The sequence below is a fragment of the Sorex fumeus genome, unplaced genomic scaffold, assembly GCF_029834395.1.
Source record: "Sorex fumeus unplaced genomic scaffold, SorFum_2.1 ptg000005l, whole genome shotgun sequence".
Taxonomy (NCBI): Eukaryota; Metazoa; Chordata; class Mammalia; order Eulipotyphla; family Soricidae; genus Sorex; species Sorex fumeus.
This window is the reverse complement of record NW_026606062.1, coordinates 8391618-8411345: the sequence shown is the minus strand read 5'-3', so window position 1 is coordinate 8411345 and position 19728 is coordinate 8391618. Positions and strand designations below refer to the sequence as shown.

Genomic DNA, 19728 nt, shown 5'->3' with positions numbered 1-19728 from the left:
TTGTACAATTGAAACCCAAGCACAAAAATGTGTAAGTCTACAACTGTACCTCATGGTGTATCACTAATAAAAATTAAAAAATGAAGAAATTACAAAAAAATTAAAGAAAAAAGAAAGTTGGAGCATGAAAGAGCCCCCAGCTTTGGTCGCAGCAATGCATGATTCCCCCCACACACTGCCAAGCGTGGCAAGAGACAGGGAGAAGGTGACATGACACTGCTGAACAAATACACAGAATAAAGAAAAATACCCGGGTAACTTTCATAGTTCTACTTTGAACAAATGGGTATGATGTGATACTAAGATTGATTTTTTTAAACTTTTAAGGACAAGATTCATGAGCCCAGTTTTCGGTATGTGTGAAAGATGAGATGGCCCAGGCAGCCAATCAGCAGTTGAATAGCCTGTCTGTGCATCAGGCTTTCTCCACAGCCCCGACACAGTGACACCATGATGTGTCACCTTCTCCTCTAAGCAACCGAAAAGTATGTAGCCTCAGTCCCTTCATTCATGTCTCAGAACCTAACCCAAGAGAGATAAAATTTTTTCTATACAAATTGTAATATTCTCTTCCAAAATACACCCCTGAGTAATATCTGATCTGTCATTCCGTTTTTTGAAACTGGAACTACTAATAGCACATTCCAATCTCCAGAACAGTTCACCTTCCTCCACACTTCCACAAAGATTCACTGTCACTGTCCTCCCGTTGTTCATCGATTTGCTCGAGTGGGCCCAGCAACATCTCCATTGTGACACTTGTTAGTGTGTTTGGCATACTGAATATGTCACGGGTAGCTTGCCAGGCTTTGCCATGCAGGCGAGATACTCTTGATAGCTTGCTAGGCTCTCCGAGAAGGGCGGAGGAATCGAACTCGGGTCGGCCACGTTGGCTGCGTGCAAGGCAAACGCCCTACCCGCTGTGCTATCACTCCAGCCCCCACAAAGATTATGTGGCATAATGTAGCAGTACTGCACTCGCATTCTTCTGGTCCCCTTTCCCAGTCTCACAGGCTCTATCCCCCCACAAGACTCCAAACACCTTCATTTCAAAAAAAATCTACCAGCTTTACTACTGTCAGTACACAAAGCTAGCCAATAGACATAGCAAAACCAAGAACTAGAGTGTATTTAAAGAAATACTCTAGTTTATTAAGGCAAACGTTTATACAGGAGACACCACAAAGGCAAAATCATTCTACTCAAGTGTATCTGCGATTCAAGCACACAGGGGAAAACAAAAATGCTTCCTTCTTTCCCACAAAGGGAAGACCTGAGCTCAATAAAACAAGCAAAATGGGTTTTTCTTTAAATGTCTTTAAGAATACAAACATTAATCAAAAAAAGAAAAAGAAAAAGGGGAGAAACCAAGCATTGGTAATGGTTCTTTGCGAGGTAGGATAAAGAATCAATAACGTAGAGGCTTCTTTTCCAATTCACCATCTACAGTGGACCCACCATCAAGATGCAGATTTTTGTGAAAAACCTTGTGGGGAAGATTATCACTTGGATATGAGCCAAGGAAGGAATTCCTTCCAGTCAGCCAACACTGGTCTATACCGGTAAGCATCCTCAAGGTGGACATAATTTGTCTGACTACAAGATTCCAAAGAAGTCCACTCTTCAGCTCACTTCGAGATTTTGGAGTAGTGTTAAGAAAAAAAAGGAAGAAGTAGTTGTACACCACTCTCAAGAATAAGAAGCATAAGAACAGTGGGGCTGAAGCAATAGCACAGCGGGTAGGGCGTTCGCCTAGCACACGCCGACCCAGGTTCGATTCCCAGCATCCCATGTGGTCCCCTGAGCACTGCCAGGAATAACTCCTGAGTAAAAATCCAGGAGTAACCCCTGTGCATCGCCAGGTGTGACCCAAAAAGGAAAAAAAAAAAAGAGTAAGAATCATAAGGTTAAGTTGGCTGTCCTGAAATACTACAAGGTGGATGGAAACGGGGACTGCAGCCGCCTTTGCAGTGATGCAGGTGACTGTGGTGCTGGAGTTTTTAGGACCAGCCACTTTGATAGACACTATTGTGGCGGATGTAGACTGACATACTGATTCTACAAACCGAAAGACAAATAACTACCTGTATGGGTCAATAAAGGGCATAAACTCTTAATATTGTTAAGCTCTGGACCACTAATTAAAGCATAAAAATAAATGACGCAGAAGGGAGCAGAGCGACAGTACAGCAGGTAGGGCAGCATTTGCCTTGCACACCACAGACCCAGATTCAATCCCCGGCATCCCATATGGTCCCCCGCACCCCACCAGGAGTGATCCCTGAGCAGCACTGGGTGTAGGCCCTTTCCCTCCACTGAAAAATAACAGAGGGCTAGAGAAACATTACAAGGGTTAAGGAATTTGCCTTGCACACAGCTAATACTGGGTTGATCCCCAGCACCACACGTGGTCCCACATGCACCACCAGAGGTGACTCCTGAGCACAGAGCCAGGAGTAAGTCCTGAGCACTGTCATTTGCGGCCCGTTTCCTCCACGGTTTTCTGAAATAAAAATGAATAAATATTATTGAAACTGTATTCTCAAAAACTGAATCTGATAGATTTAGAAATAAATGTTTTAAGGTAGTACTTAAGTTTTAATCATTTGGTGATCATTTGGTGATCAAGCTATCCATATATAATCCACAGCCTTTAAAGATAAAAATTTTAATTAAATAATTCCACTTCTAAGAAATTAGGCCATTAGCCTAAAATACAAAATTGCTCAAGGATGTGTATACATACTTACAAAAGTAAAACATTAAAAACTACTTTCCAAGAATTCATTCATGAACAGTATTTATTGAATACCTACTATACGTAATGCACTGGAGATACAGTAATGAACAAACTGTACAAAACAGACAGCAAAGAACCTGCCCTCAATGGAGCGCACAGTCTAAGAAGGCTAACGGATGGGTACAAACAATAAACGTGAGTCAAATGTTCAGCACGTTGTGTTTTGACCATGAAAATTAGGGAGGGTGTTATGAAGTGTTCTATACATGGTCAGAAAAGGTCTAAGGTGGTGACACTGAACAAAGCTTGAAAGTGACTTATATTCTAGAAATAACATTCTAAAAAGACTATTCCAAACATGAAAGAGTAACATCTATCCTACTCTTATATTTTGCTCTGGTGATTATGTATTGTATTACTCTAAAGATAAAGATAGGAATGACCCAGTGATTCCATAGAAGTACGTGGGAAAGTTCAATCTTAACAGACTATTCCTACAACCACAATTTTCAACCTTCCCCTATTTTCACAGCTGGCCCAGGTACGAGTGATTCTCTTCATTTTTTCTCAGTCTTTATTGAGCACATTTCAGATTTCTTATTAAAAATTACCATCCAGGTCAGAGAAAGCTCAATGGGCTGACCCTTGACACCCTGAAGCACCAACCCCGGAGAAGCCCTGGGCAGCACTAGAGGGGTGGGGGGAGGGAGGGAGAGGAGAGATGACCTTTGTAAATGAATAAAGCCCAGTGTCATCACTAAATGTTTCTGTGTGATTCAGAGTTACAGTGACTCAATGTTATCACTCTAAACTTAGATTCGCCAGTCTTCTGAACACAGCCTTCTCTCCAGATTCAAAATGAATGCCCTGCCACACGTAGAAACACAAGGCCGGACAGGCTCTTGGCCAGTCACAGTACAATTCTAGCTCAAGGAAACTGGGGTTCTGATAGATGGTACACAGAAGGCCCAGTGCCTACTGACACTTGCTGCCCAGTTTATCAGCGGTTCTCATGAGTAAAGGGAGGCGCCTAAGCTCTAAAGCCTGCTGGAGAGCAGAGGTCACAAAGAAAAGACACTCCTTAAACTTGGGACTAGAGAGTGTCCTCTGTTAAAGCTCTAGATTCCAATTCTGAATAAAACTGGCTGAGCAACAAAATGCCATCTAAACAGGATGTCAGAGTATCAATGAAAAGCCTATTTTAGACACTGCCAACAGACTAAGTCTGACATGCAGAAATAACTGGGAGCCCGTGGCTCAGGGCAGAGACCAACAATCTTCTCCATGTAAAGAGCTAGCGAGCAGTCAATATTTGAACCTTTTATGCCAGGTTTCCTTTTTAACTATTCAATCCTACCAATGCAGTGTAAAGCTTCCAGATAATGTATTTTAAATGGTATGGCTGTATTCCAATAAAAGTTTACTTAAAACGGGGCTGGAGCAATAGCACAACGTGTTAGGGCGTTTGCCTTGCACGCGCCAACGCAGGTTCAATTCCCAGCATCCCATACGGTACCCCAAGCACCGCCAGGAGTAATTCCTGAGTGCAAAACCAGGAATAACCCCTAAGCATTGCCAGATGTGACCCAAAAAGCCAAAATAAATAAATAAATAAAAGTTTATTTTTAAGAAAACATTGTTTATAGTCCTATAGGCCCTTGTCTGTCATCCACATTGCCAGGCATCATGTTAAATGTACACCAACTCATGGGCTGTAGCGACAGCACAGCAGGTAGGGCGTCTGCCTTGTACGCGGCCAACCCAAGTTCAATTCCCAGCATCCACATGGTCCCCCGAGCACTGTCAGGAGTGATTCCTGAGTGCGTGAGCCAGGAGTAACCCTTGTGCATCACTGGGTATGACCCAAAAGGCAAAAAAGAAAAAAGTATACTGACTCAAAAACATTACCAGGAGTTTCGCTTTGTTTTGGCTGATGGTTACCTCTCTTTTTACTACCTTGTAAGTAGAGGGATACTGGAAAATAAGAAAGGAAAAAAACCTCCTTAAATTAGCTGTTTATTTGAACCATGTCTTTTGTAAAGAAACAGGAACCTATGTAAATAAGAAACGACTGCAAATTCTAGATAAAAGCAGAAAAGCTACATACAAAACAGTTTTTATCAAGTGGGCTATGTGAATTTTAATCCACCTGGAAACTTAATATGATGAATAAGATTTATCTTCATCAAAAGTATTTCATAATAATGAAAAGCTGAGAACTGCCTATATGCTAGATCTAGAAAACCAGTTTAATAAATGTTACATGCATACAATGCAACCATTTAAGAGAATAGCAAATATTTATTGATTTAAAAAGTGCTTTTGCTGTGTAAATTTTTGAACATGTTACACAACTGAAGGGACAATAACATTTGTGGAAATAAATGTACATACACATAAGCAAGCAAACATGAAAACCACCTGGAAAAATGCACCAATGTATTCACAGTGGTCACCATAGATGATAAAATCATGATTATTGCATCTTCTTCTAGCTCACTTATAATTTCTGCTTATTTTAGAAACAGTGATTTAATAACAAAATTATTTTTTAAATATATATTAACTAAAACAGGTGCAGCATTACTTAAGTCAATATTTCCAAAATCACTCCCAAAATTTAAAAGTAGCACAATTCTTAGAACTTCAAATAGTGATTTCTCCTCAATTCAAATTGCCAAGAAAACTTAAGAGATTACATACAAAATGATATGCATATAGTTCATAAGAGCACTGGCAACAGGGAATTACCATGGGAAGTTTGTATCATTTATCAAACCACCACAGCCCAACAAACAAGACTGTTTACAATACTGTTTCAAAATATCTACTTTATAGCTGCCTTTGGCTCAAGGTCTGAATGGGGAAAAGCAACTACCATCACGTCACTGATGAGAGGATCTTCAATCATCAACTTTGGGGGGAAAAGGAAGAAGAGAGGGGGAAAGTCACACTACAATGTGACGGATCTGAAATTCCATGAGAATTCCATACTCGGGGGTCCAAACACATCTGTAAGAGACTCAAAGGCCAATTAATCGTTATTGTGGTAAGTGCTAACCCATTCTACACTAGCTATGATTAATAGCCAGTTGTGCCTGAGGACCACACACCAACCCAATTAACAAAATGCAAATTCAACAAAATCTATCTCTAAGAGAGTTTATGAAAATCAATCTCATCAACCGCAAAACAACAGGGGCTGGAGTGATAGCACAGCGGGTAGGGCGTTTGCCTTGCACATGGCCGACCCAGGTTCGATTCCCACCATTCCATATGGTTCCCTGAGCACCTTCAGGAGTAATTTCTGAGTGCATGAGTCAGGAGTAATCCCTGTGCATTACCAAGTGTGACCCCAAAAAAGAAAAAAAAAACTCAATATTGCAACAAATGACATACATACACAAAAATGTTACAATTACTGAAAACTATACATAGACCTAGACAAGATCTCAAACAAAAGTAAATGATCTGCTAGGGTGGTGGTGTATTGGAAGGAGTTCTAAACAGACCAAGAAAAAAACATTTTAACGCATAATAAATATTTAAAATAGTATGCAATCATTAAACAAATATAATTTATTGCTGGAATAGTGACAGTGATTTCAACTAGGCACATCGAGCAGTCCCCAAAGCACGCACATTCATTCTTGTGGGGCTGAAGTGTGATGGCTTCTGACAGCCGCTTATCCAGAGCCTATGGCGGGTACGGGCTGCCCTAAAGGACCTCAAAGACTGTCCTTGCTGGTGGACATTCATCGCTGCTCTCGTGCTCCAGACACCCATGCTGATGCCTCTGGAAAGGTCCTGGGCACAGTGGCCAAAGGTCCGCATTGGCCAAATAATCCTGCCCATCAGCTCCAAGCTGCAGAACAAGGAGCAGGGGACGGAGGCTCTAGGCAAGGCCAAGGTCAAGTTCCCTGGTCACCGGAAGAGCCACGTCTCCCGGAAACGGGGCTCGACCAGGTGGAATGGCCAAGGATGCGTGTGAAGACACGGGGGCTGAAGAGCAGCTCATCCGGGACGGCTGCAGAATCTGACACATCCCGGATCACACGGCAGCCCTGCCTCCCGCCAGCAGCGGAGCTGCCGAGTCCCGCCCACCAGTAAAGCGGACTTCCCATTCAAAAACAACAATAAGGACGTACTTATAAACTCCAGCAGCATGTATGTACTTTACTACTGTACTAGACATTTCAGTATCAAACAGTATGAGATTCTGAAAACTCACCATTCAGGTCCAAAGTTCAGTGTCTGCGTCTCCGCTGCCATTCTTTCCCGTATTTTTACAATCGACTTTTCTATGTGGAGAAACCTGTCAAGAGACAAACCCCTCCATAAAGTTAACCAAGATGAAATGCAGAATTCTGGCCAGAAAGCATAACTAAGAAATGTATTTTGCTTAAGCTCTTCAACCAGAGTGACATTAGAGCCCCGTGTTTGTAACGCCATAGAAGGCAGAATGAGCCACCAAGTCATCTGCCCTGACATTCCAGTCTGCCATCTACGTATGTTTTTCTTGAAAAAGGAGATATGCCGTAAGATGAAGCTGTAAGATCAGTGAAAAGCAGACCACGTACGGTACTGAACCAAATTAAAATCTTTATTTTTTATTTATTTTCTTTTTTTAGTGGGCTGGAGCAATAGCACAGCAGATAGGGCGTTTGCCTTGCGCGCAGCCAACATGGCCGACCTGAGTTCGATTCCTCCATCCCTCTCGGAGAGCCCGGCAAGCTACCGAGACTATCTCGCCTGCACGGCAGAGCCTGGCAAGCTCCCCGTGACGGATTCGATATGCCAAGCACAGTAACAACAAGCCTCAAAATGGAGACGTTACTGGGCCCATTCGAGCAAGTCGATGAACAACGGGAGGACTGTGTTTATTTTTTAGTGGAACAAAATATTTTTACTGAAAAAAATTTAATTGGATGTGATGAGAGTGAAAGAGGAAAATGAAAGAACCCACGCTTCTTCACAGTGGGAATAATGGAGAGAAATACATGTTCAAGAGAAAACACAGCCTTTTGCACAGTGTGAAACACGGAGGAGAGAAATGTATGTTTAAGAGAGAACCCAGGCTTGCCCCAGTGGGAAACACAAGGAAAGAAACACACGTTCAGGAGAGAATACAGACATCCCCAGAGTGGAAAAGTCAAAATTTTTCTTCTTTAGCCTTGATTAATGAAAGGTGCTAGGCAGTGAACCAAAGGTACTAGGGTATACATTTTAACTTATCGTGCTTCTTTCCCATCACCATGGGGAGGAGGGTGTATGTGATCTTACACACACACACACACACACACACACACACACACACATATGATTTTTAGGGAGGGGGCCTACACAGGGTGGCGCTCAGGGGTTACTCTTGGCTCTGCACTCATGATATTACTTCTTGTAGTGCTCAAGGGACCATATGGGGTGCCAAGAACTGAACCGGGGTCAGTCACATGCCGCACAAGTGCCCTACCCACTGTACTACATCTCAGGCCCCTTATATAAGTTTCTTAATCTAAGAAGCCCATTCACCCATCTCACCATTTCTGCTACAGCTCGCTCGCTCGCTCACTCACTCACTCACTCACTCACTCACTCACGCTCTCCCTCCCCCATCACACTTTCTACTTAGAACTTTACACTCAAATGGGTCTTGAAAATTTAGAAGAGAGACCCTAAAATACATGCTTCCCCCATTTTAATTCCTGAAATTAAAATGAATCTTGAACTTATGCGCTGCTGCCAACAGCGGTCGGCTCAACAGGAGCTGTGTCCGCTGTCAGTCTGCTGAGAGTCCAACTGTGGTCATCAGTGCTCAGGTTGCCGCTGTTCAGCCGAGTTTAGCTGCTTCTTAAAATCTCTTCATAAAGAGTATCCTCTGGGGCCAGAGCAATAGAACACCGGGGAGGGAGTGCAGCCCAGATCATCCCCGAGCACTGCCAGGAGTGACCCTGAGCGCTGCCACGTGTGACCCAAAAACAAAAACAGAAACAAAAAGTACGATCTGATCCTAAATTAAACTAAATATACTGTGTCACAGGCAATCCAATTCAACAATGAGATACTGGTGAAGTAACTCATCATTCCTGGAAGAATGAGTACAAGTTCTACACAGACCTGCAGGGGGGAAAGGAAGACAGAGCAGAGGAAACCTGCTATGGTTTGCTGGTCTGGTCTGCGCAGTAAGAGACCACATACAGACCCTAGACTTTCTCTTTTCTCTTTACAATAGGGGCCATACCTACTGGTGCGGGAGGGTGGGGGCGGGAAGGCTGAAGATACTCCCACAAATATTTGGTGGAGATGCGTGCCTGGCAGTTCACCATAGGGCCTGGGGCTATAATACTCAGGCCTAATTGGGACTCAGGAATCCATCAGTCATCCAAGTGGTGCTCAGGGGTCATCAAGGATTGAGCGCAGAGTCTCACACATGCTAAGTATGTACTCTAACACATGAGATCTCCCTGTTAAAAGTAAAAGTAAAGTAAAGGCCCTCCCGTTGATCATCGATTTGCTCGAGCGGGCCCAGTAACGTCTCCATTGGAGACTTTGTTGTTACTGTGTCTGGCATATGGAATACGTCACGGGGAGCTTGCCAGGCTCTGCCATGCGGGCGAGATACTCTCGGTAGCTTGCCGGGCTCTCCGAGAGGGGCGGAGGAATCGAACTCGGGTCGGCCATGTTGGCTGCATGCAAGGCAGACGCTGGCTTGCTGGAGCGATAGCACAGTGGGTAGGGCGTTCGCCTTGCACGTGGCCGACCCAAGTATGATTTCCAGCATCCCATATGGTCGCCTGAGCACCGCCAGGAGTAATTCCTGGGTGCATGAGCCAGGAGTAACCCCCGTGCAATGCCGACTGTGACCCAAAAAGAAAAAAAAAAATGACAGGGGTGGGGGATACCCAGCAGTGTTCAGGGGCTAACCTGGCTCCGTCTTTGGGAGTCATTCCCAGAAACTAGCAGGGACCATGCAGTGACAGGTACTGAACCAGGGCCTCCCACATGTAAAACATAAGCTCAGTGCACTGAATCTGAAACTGGTAAGAAAATGAGGTCACATTCCTGAGAAACGTGTCCTTGCAATGTCCTTAAAGACAAGATGATACATTGAGCGGTGAGGAGGAGAAGAGAAGGAAAAAAGACTTTACAACCCCTAACTGAAAAAAGATTAACAAGAAATAGACTTCAAAGGTACAGTAATGTGGAATATAAGAGATCTCTGGTCCTTCTCTCCCGGAAGGGAGCATAACATGACACTCGCCATAACCATGCCACCGGAATCCGCGCCAGGCTGTTTCACTCAGGGGGCGGGTGAGAGCCCTCCATGTCCCAGGGGACCCAGCCCCGACAGCCAAAAACCTCCAGAACCCAACCGCTGTCACGCTCAAGGTTGCTCTGCACACACTCAGGCCGAGCCTCACCCACAAGTGAACCTATTCCTGGACATCTCATACTCACGCCACTCATATGAGTAGCACACACATTTGATGGGGTTTAAAGGAGAAGGCTACCAATTTTAGAGGGAAATATATTTCTGCACATAAGGCTCAACCTTTAACAACATGTTAGTGATCTTAAGGGCCCTTGGGTGAGATACAACAACCTTCACACACTTTCCTCTAAAGAAACTTTGTTGGAGCATTTTCAGAGGTTTATCCCTAACAAACAATATCAAATCAATTATTTCGGTTCTGCTTTGGGGTAGGGCTGGGATTCAGGATGGAAACATCCAAAATATGGTGTGGGGAGGTATAATGGGGGTGGGACTGGTGTCCAAATATTAAATGCAATCAAATATTGTGAACTACTTTATAAAAATTAGATTAAAATATTTTTATTAGTAAAAAAATTGAAAATTGCAGCCCTGGGAACAAGCAACATCTAAGAAACAACAACAAAGAAATCCTCATCAGTTCTCTCCAGCTTCCCACCTATAACCCTTCAGACAGGGCCAACTACCACAATGTACTGACACTGAAAGCGCAGAAACAAATTAATTAATAGTGCCTGGAGCTGGGAACCTGTTTTTAACATGGTTCCCAACAGATTACTTCCTAATGGAAAATGAGAAACTATCTGAGACTCAATTATCACCTGAAGAAACATCCATGACTCAGAATGGTGTTCTGGCCACACAGTCTCCCAAGTGTGGCAAGAGCGACCAAGACAGCCTGGAGAAGTCCCAAAGCCCAGCTGGGTGGATTCCCCCTCAAAACACATAACAGAATTAATTCAGGAAATCTACAAGTTATGAGTGCCGAAGAAATCCAGTGTAAGCACTTAAAGTAACGCAAATTCTAAAGTAACACAAATTCTAAAGTAATGTAAATTCTATTTCTAAATTCCCTGCCCCAGATTATTCCTTCCAGATCAAATGAAATGAGTCCAGTTCTAATGGATTTACATGTATCAGAAAGATTGTCTTACATGATGCCTTTGAATTATAAATTAGTTGGAATGGAAACTGGGCTTTATTTCTTAATTGTCCTTTCTAAGGATGCTGTGAGGTACTGAAAAGAACTGAGCCATTTAAACCCCACCTTGGCTAAGTATTTGCAAGGCATATCCCCACAGACTACAAAGCATTAGGAAACTCTACATTTTTACAAATCGGGATTTTAATCAGATTTTGGATGCTGATTCCCTGCCATGCTATTCTTGCCTCTCAACAGAATTTATTTCTTCCTTTTCCTCCATGATCAGAGCTATTCTTGAATTTTTCCTCTAACTCACTGCCTCCCTACGCAGCACCTCCCAAGTTTCTCTAGATTAAAGAGGTCACGTGTGTGAAAATTTCCCCCACAAATTTCTAAAGAGCTTCCCCTACTGTTCCACCCCAGAGGTTCAATCCTATTATAAATTATACTTTTGAGTATTTTCTCCCTATGACCTACATGCTTTCATAAGTGCCTGTTCCTCGAGAGTTATCCCTCTCCTCAAACTGATCAAGGTACCACTGTTTTCACAGTTCACAGGCTCCAAAGCTCGGTGTAACCTGAAACTCCTTACTCTTCTCTATCCCTGACACCTAGTCACCTAGCCTCTAATTTAGTCAATTCCTTTAGACATTCTTCCTGCAGTTTCCTTTCATTAGTCAGACCTTTGTTAATTCAAGTCTAATTTATTACACCCAAAACTGTAACTGTTTCCTGACTTCAGCCTCTGCTCACATCCAACAAGATCAATCTTCCTGAAGCATCCCTACACCTCTTGAAATTGGTTCGTTAAACCTCCTATGTATGGTGTAAATTCTTATACCTGCTGCAATTTACTCAGAACTTACACTTACTTACAAAGAGTTCAAAATGCTTTATATGTATTTTTTTGAGATACTCTAGGTTCACTTAAACAAATTTAAGAAATCAAGTAACTTACCCCAAGGTCATACCCATATAATGAAGACACTAATGCAAAATCTTTGAAAGTTACAAGAGGGATGTGGAGGGAAAATGAGAAGAGCTAGGTCGATTCTTTCAGGAGGTTATCCATTTAACATGGCTTAAAAAAATAAGTTTTAGTAAAGCAGTAAACAAATAAAAAGGGAAAAAGCAGTAGCTACATAACAAAAGAACTCTATACCAACCAACAGAAGCAAAGACGAACTTGGGCCAGAGCTGGAGAGGTACCGAAAGGGGATAGAGCAGATGCTCTGCAAGCAGGAGGCCCAGGTTTGATCTCCAGCACAACATGGAGCCCCTAAGCACCAAGTCAGTATTAGTAGCTTCTGAGCATCACCAGGTGGCCCCAAAACAGGAAGAAATGGAAAAACTTAGGGTAGAGAAGTATGCAGAATGAAATCTGCACTTTAGAAAGATCTGTCTAAATATCTGGAAGGGGACGATTCAATAGCTATCATGGAAGCCTGACCTCAAAACTGGAGAAAAGATAAATGTTCACTGATCCAAAAATGTCGACAATTTATTAAGTGTTCAGGCACAGAACATAGAGAAAAAGATTACATCCAAAACATTGGGGGAGGGGTTGGTTGCTGTTTGGGGGCTTCCCAGCAGTGCCAGGGAACCACCCTGGGTATACCAGGGGTGCCGAAGGGCAGGGGAGGCAACGTGGTGCCAGGGAGCAAACCCTGAGACATGCACAAGAGCCTAACCTACACATTTTAAAGTATCTCCTCACCGGCTACCCTACGATGTTAATCTATATTTTCTAAATGATGGGATTCTGAGGAATTATTTCTTAGCACATCTCTAATTTGCATATATGAAAAAATCATATTGGCACAGTTTTGTTTTCTGGTTTTAGGAGGTCAAGCCTAACTTTGGGGGCTTACTCCTGGCTCTCTGCTAACAGTCACTCCTAGGAGAGCTTGCATATGCAGTACTGGAACTCAAACCTGGATTAGCCACAGACAAGACACTTACCCCTGTACTATCTCACTGGTCTCTGATAAGAGTTTTTCAGCAAAAGTCTCACAGAAGGGGAGAGATCTGAATCATCCAGGTCGCCTGGCCCCTAGGCCCTTATCTCTGAAGCCTTCTCCAGAGATGGGTACGGACTGAGTTGTGCTGTGGGAAGGCCCATGTCCCACCCACACCTGACTTCTTCCAGCACACAAAGAACCTAACTCCACAGCCCAGTAATTGGACTAATCTCAAAGACATGCCAAGTGCTGAATCATCCCAGTTCCACAGTTCCGGAGCATGCGGCCACATATGTATTTGCATGACATCTCCAAACGCCACAGCAGTCCAATATGAGTACAGCAAATTAGATGGGAAAGTTGAGTAGAAGCCCACTAAACTCACTGAAAGAAAACAGTAACACAGAAGGCTCAAGTAGCATCTAACAAATCAGTAAATCCTCGGACTTTAATAATACCACTAAGAGAGATATATTGTAACAAGCAATATAAATGTTTGTGTCTGCTAAGGGGCAGGCTTGCCAGAGTAGAAGCTCTACTAGTGGAGGGAAGCCCCGGTGATGGGTTTGGGGCTGGAACACTGAATACTTAAAATAATTGCATTATGAACAACTTTTTTTTAAAGCTTTTTGGGTCACACCCTGCGATGCACGGGGGTTACTCCTGGCTCTGCACTCAGGAATTACTCCCAGCAGTGCTCAGGGGACCATATGGGTTGCTGGGAATCGAACCCAAATCGGCCACATGCAAGTCAAACTCCCTACCCACTGTGCAATCGCTCCAGCCCCCTATGAACAACTTTTAAATCACAGGGTTCAAAGTTTCAAACATTAAAAAAAAATATCTAATCTATGAAAGCCAAAACAGAGAAATAATGAGAATGAGAGATGGCTTTTAGAGCTGCAGCACAAGCTATGCACACAAGAGAACCATTTTTGACCCTGGTACTCAAAGTCCCCTGAGCCCCATGCAAAACAACTCCTAGCACTGAGCTACGAACAATTTTTGTACAACATGGGTACCTCTCCATGTTGTTAGGTGCGGTCCCAAAACTAACTTGTTCTTTTTTCTTTTCCTTGAGAACTACATCTTCAAGTTCGCAGTGATGTCACTGGTGGCTTGAGGAGCGTAGTGAGTGTATGGTGATAGAGCCAGAGTTCAGTGGGATGAAGAGTGACTTCCGGAGACCAAGAAAGGTAGACTGTGAACACCGTCAACTCTTTACAAGGCTCTTAGCTGTGAGAGCCGCAGAGAAATGAAGTAGATCCCTGGGGGTGCACAAGAAGAGCCCCTGCAAAACTTGGCTCACTACTTGGTCTGGCAAATGCAGGCCTGCTGGTTCAGTTTCGGTGGCTGGTGCCAGAGTCCACAAGGAACAGCCCTGTGATGCTCAGAAACCAGCAGGCCTGAACTGGGAGTAGAATTTTCAGGTAAGGCAAGTACAGCACTCCTCCATCCCGGGGAGGGAGGGAGGAAGGGAGGAAGGAAGACTAGGAGAATTAAGAAGGCAAAGACACAAACAGGCTATAATATGATGGAAATGAAGTCTAGGAGAAGGCAAAGATGGGATAGCAAAGCGGGGAAATGCAGGGAAAGATTATTTCTAATACTTTCATCCACTGTGACAAAAGAAAACTGATGCAAATGACTTAGGACACATCCAAGTTTTTCTTTGGTTGGGGAATGAGAGGTCACGGAAGAAGTAGTCAGGAGGATTCACGTTTGATGTCCTCAATTTTCTCACAAGTAAAGTGACAGTAAATACTGAGGGAGATAAAGAACTGGCAACTGGGATAGATACTGTCACTGTCACTGTCACTGTCACTGTCCTCCCGTTGTTCATCAATTTGCTTGAGCAGGCCCAGTAACGTTGTGAGACTTGTTACTGAGTTTGGCATATCGAATATGCCACAGGTAGCTTGCCAGGCTTTGCACCTTTGCCATGAGGGTAAGATACTCTTGGTAGCTTGCCAGGCTCTCTGAGATGGGCGGAGGAATCGAACTTGGATCGGCTATATGGGCTGCATGCAAGACAAATGCCCTACCCGCTGTGCTATCGCTCCAGCCCAGGATAAATACTACTATTTGATATTTTAGAAAATAGCATACTTTACTTAGAAGCAGAAAATGTACAAATATTGTAACAGAAGAGCCTTCAGTTTTCCTTATTCTTAAATTATCACAGGACACTTGTCAAACTAAGAAAGCAGGGGCTAGAGAGATAGCACCGCGTGTAGGGCATCTGCCTTGCACGCAGCCAACCCGGGTTGGATTTGAGCATCCCATATGGCCCCTTGAGCACCGCCAGGAGTAACTCCTGTGTGCAGAGCCAGGAGTAACCCCTGTGCATTGCCAGGTGTGACCAAAAAGAAAAAAAAAAAAAAAAGAAAGAAAGAAAGCAACACTGGCACATTGCTACAGCATGTTTGTTTCTCCTACCTCTTCTCTGTTCTATTCTAAAATCCGATCCACACTGCAGTTAGTGGCAGTAGTTCTGAAGGCCAAACAAGCAAACAGATACAGAGGTGAGGGGTTATGGACCTCTTTCTCCAGCTTAGCAACCTGAGTACAGGGCAGAAGAACTGTCAACAGGACTGAGTCAGGCTTACATTCCCGTCAACATAGGGAATGCAAGAAAAAGAGTGATTTAAAAACTACAGATAGGCTTTTCCTCCCCGCCTCAATGAGACCCCAAGTTGCCTCCCACGAACGGCCTCTCTGGCTCCTGATCAAGCTGCGTAGTGGCCAGGATACCAGAGACTCAGAAACATATCTCGGAACCCAGAGGCTTTTGGCAGAAATGCGTCCAGTCCCTACAGTAGGTTACTGGTGCTAGGTCATCCCAGGGGGGAATAGGTTTCGTGCCTTGACCTGTTCCCACTGGTAGCTCGGTGACCACCATCCTCCAGAGGCCATTGGACAGTCGGGTTTGGGCCCACAATGATGAGCCATATGGGACCTCACGGGATGGGGGTGGAGCCGGCCCTTTCCTCCATGCCACAACGAGACCCCGAGTCGCCGCCCATGAACAGCCTCTCTGGCTCCTGATCTTAAAAGCCATGATCCCAGAGACTCAGGAACAAATCTCGGAACCCAGCAGGTTTTGGCAGAAATCCCTCCAGATTTAACTGTTAAAATTTTGAAATTCCAAAATCGTGCAGCCATTATGCGGCCGCACGACATCATATGTTATTCATAACCAGCAATAGAAAACAAATTGTCTACAGCTGCCTTTTTGGCAGATCTGAGTGTTGGGTTAAAATCCCAAATAATAACGGTGGGTCTGGGGTCAAAATTTTGAATGAAATTAAAGAGAGAGTAATGAGGAAATCATCTGCCCCATAGGTAGGGGGAGGGTGTGGGATGGGGAGTATACTGGGGTTTTTGGTGGTGGAAAATGGACACTGGTGAAGGGACAGGTGTTTCATCATTTTATGACTGAGACTTAAATCCGAAAGTTTTGTAACTTCTCTCATGGTGATTCAATAAATAAATTTATAAAAAAGAAAAAAATAAAAGGTGGCGTTCATGCCCAATTCAATCAGCCTAATCAATGGCTGAATAAATAGCAACACTCCTACATATAGTAAAACAAACAAACAAAAAAATTACAGGTAGGGCTCAGAGTAATAGTATAGAGGGTACTACGCTTGCCGTGCATACGGTCAATCCAAGTTCAATCATCCCATATGGTCCCTGAACCAGCACTGGATGGGGCCCAAAAACAAAATAAACAAAAAAACCACAGGTAAGGAGAGAACAAAGGTGGGAGATGAAGCGAGGAATGTCAGAACGCAAGTAGAAATGAAACTGACAGTAGTCAAGCGCAGACGGAGCTAAGACAAGGACCCAGACGCCTGGGAACCCACCAGGACTCTGTCACCTCATGTCGACAATGATGGTTGAATGGCTGGAGCACATGCTTTGCACATGTGCGGTCTGAGTTCTACTCCCAGTTACCACCTGAAAGGAATCCCCGGGACAAAGTCAGGAGTACCCCAAGAGCACTGGCAAGTATATTTTTTGGTGGGGGGGTGGGTATTTTTGTTCTGGTAGCCACACCCAGTCATGCTCAGGGGGTCACTCTGAACTTAGGCATCACTCCTGATTGGCTCAGGGGACCATAGTGGGGTGCTGGGGTTCAAACCCAGATAGGCTGTATGCAAGGCAAGCACCCTACCCACTGTACTATCTCTCAGGCCCAGCACTAGGCAGGTATGACAAAGTAACAACAAGAACAACAATAATAGTTGCAGAAAGAAGAAAATAATTCAAAAAGTGAGGCTAGTGTCCAATTCTGATAATAATAGTAATAATAATAATTTCAGAAAGAAGAAAATAATTCAAAAAGTGAGGCCAAATCTGATGATAATGAGGGGAAAAGAGATCTGTCTTTCCAACAGCCTGAACATCAGAGAAAAACGGATTTTGCTGAAAGCTTGTAACTATCTCACAATGATTCAAAAAAAAAAATTTTTTTAATAATAAAAATATCTAAATACTGGGGCTGGAGAGATAGCACAGCGGGTAGGGCGTTTGCCTTGCACGCGGCCGACCCGGGTTTGATTCCCAGCATCCCATATGGTCCCCTGAGCACCGCCAGGAGTAACTCCTGAGTGCAGAGCCAAGAGTAACCCCTGTGCATCGCCAGGTGTGACTCCAAAAGCAAAAAAAAAAAAAAAAAAAAAATCTAAATACAAAAAAAAAAAGGGATTTGCACAAAGAGAAATAAAGGCTAGAGTGGCATATATAATCAGTCATGTAAATCAAATGTTTGTCTACAAGAGAGCAGTAATAACAGAGGCAAAAGAAGCAAACCAGGCTCAATTATCATCGAATAAAGGAACAGAACAAGCCTGTGGATGGAAGAGGGTAAAGACATGCTTCTGCTTCCTGGAACACCTGCCATTCTGCAGGGGAAAATGCACCAGTGACCTCAGAGGGCTAATGGTAAAACTGTCAGGGCAAGAAGCCAGGGAAAGAGTTCAACAAGTGAACACATGCTAAACACATGCAAGAGGTCCAGGTTTAGTCACCAGCATCACATGGTCCCCTGAGCACCACTGGGATCTACCTCCAAGCACGGAACTGCAAGAGGCCTATGAGCACTGCTGGGTGTGGCCCAGACTCCAAAAAACTGCTGGGGGGGGGGGGGGGGGGTGGAGCGATAGTACAGCAGGGAAGGCATCTGCCTTGGACACATCCAACCCAGGTTCGACTCCCTAGCATCCCATATGGTCCCCAGCACCTCCAGGAGTAATTCCTGAGTGAGGAGCCAGGAGTAGTTCCTGAGCATCGCTGGGTGTGACCCAAAAGGGGGGAAAAAAAAACCTGTCAGGGCTTCAGGGGAGAGAGCAAGTTCTAAGGGCTGAAGCTAAGGCGTTTTCTGCATGCAGGAAGCCCAGGTTCAACCCCGGCACTGCAGTCCCCCAAGCAACCCTGAAAACACAAGTACTGCTGGATGTGGGCCCCAAGAAAACAGACAAAAAAAGCATGGACTTTAGTTATCTTAACATCCTATGAACAGCTAACACAACAAAAAAACAACATAACAGAAACCTGAGCAGAAAGGTCTCTGAAAAGGGTGGACCATGAAAGAAGACCCTCAGAGCCGTTAAACACATAGTACAAAAAAGATAAAGAACCAGACGGACTTGCACTCATTATGGCAGATGACAGACAGAGAGCACAGCAGCACTGTGGGACAGCAGGGCTGGGGATTCTGGGAGAACTAATTCTACTTCTCTGAAAGACAAAAAGCACTTGAAACACTGAGGAAAGGGGAAAAACTATAAAGTGGGCATAACAGCATGAAAGGCTTCTGAGGGATTACTTTCAAAATTGAACTGAGTGAATTGAGACCAGCCCATCAGCCTCTGCCTCATGCCCAAGCAAACGGGAGGGAGACTTGGGAAGACTCTGTTCTCCCTCCCCGGCCTTTTTTGCCCTCTGGCTGTCCCAGTCTAGGAACTGGAACCTCAAAGTAAGTCTAGCCTCAATTTTTTTTTAATTAGTGAGACATCATGAGGTACAGTTGTAGACATACAAATTTTTGTGCTTGGGTTTCAGCTATACAATGATCCAGTACCCATCCCTCCATCCCTCCACCATTGCCCATTCTCCATCATTTACAATTTTTTTTTAATTTTTGTTAGTGAAACACCATGAGGTACAGTTGTAGATTTACAAATTTTTGTGCTTCGGTTTCAATTGTACAATGATCAAACACCCATCCCTCCACCAGTGCCCATTTCCCACCACCACCGATCCCAGTATCCCTCCCACCCCCCATCCCCCCATCCCACCCTGCCTCTGTGGCAGGGCATTCCCTTTTGTTCTCTCTCTCTCCTTTTGGGTGTTGTGGTTTGCAAAAGATAGCCTCAAATTTTAAAGTGTTGACTTGAAAGTGGCTAAGAGAATATTTTTACATAAACAGTATTTCACACCTTGTCCATTTTACTTAAAAGTTCTTAAGGGGGGTGGAAGGGATAATGGGATTGGTGGGGGTGGAGAATGGGCACTGGTGAAGGGATGGGTACTTGATCATTGCATAACTGAAACCCAAGCACAAAAATTAGTAAGTCTACAATTGTACCTCATGGTGTTTCACTAA

General features: G+C 44.0%; 1 protein-coding gene across 4 annotated transcripts in view; it reads right to left on the bottom strand.

Moving 5' to 3' along the window:
- GIGYF2 (GRB10 interacting GYF protein 2) overlaps nucleotides 1–19728 on the bottom strand; it is a 148878-nt gene that overhangs the window by 107848 nt on the left and 21302 nt on the right. For all 4 annotated transcript variants that reach the window (XR_008793392.1, XM_056120742.1, XM_056120750.1 and 1 more), the window contains exon 3: nucleotides 6972–7055. Coding sequence is in view for 3 of the 4 variants with exons in the window: in XM_056120742.1 (XP_055976717.1) it covers nucleotides 6972–7012 (41 nt within the window). In the remaining variant the exon portion in view is untranslated. The remainder of the gene's footprint in view (nucleotides 1–6971; nucleotides 7056–19728) is intronic.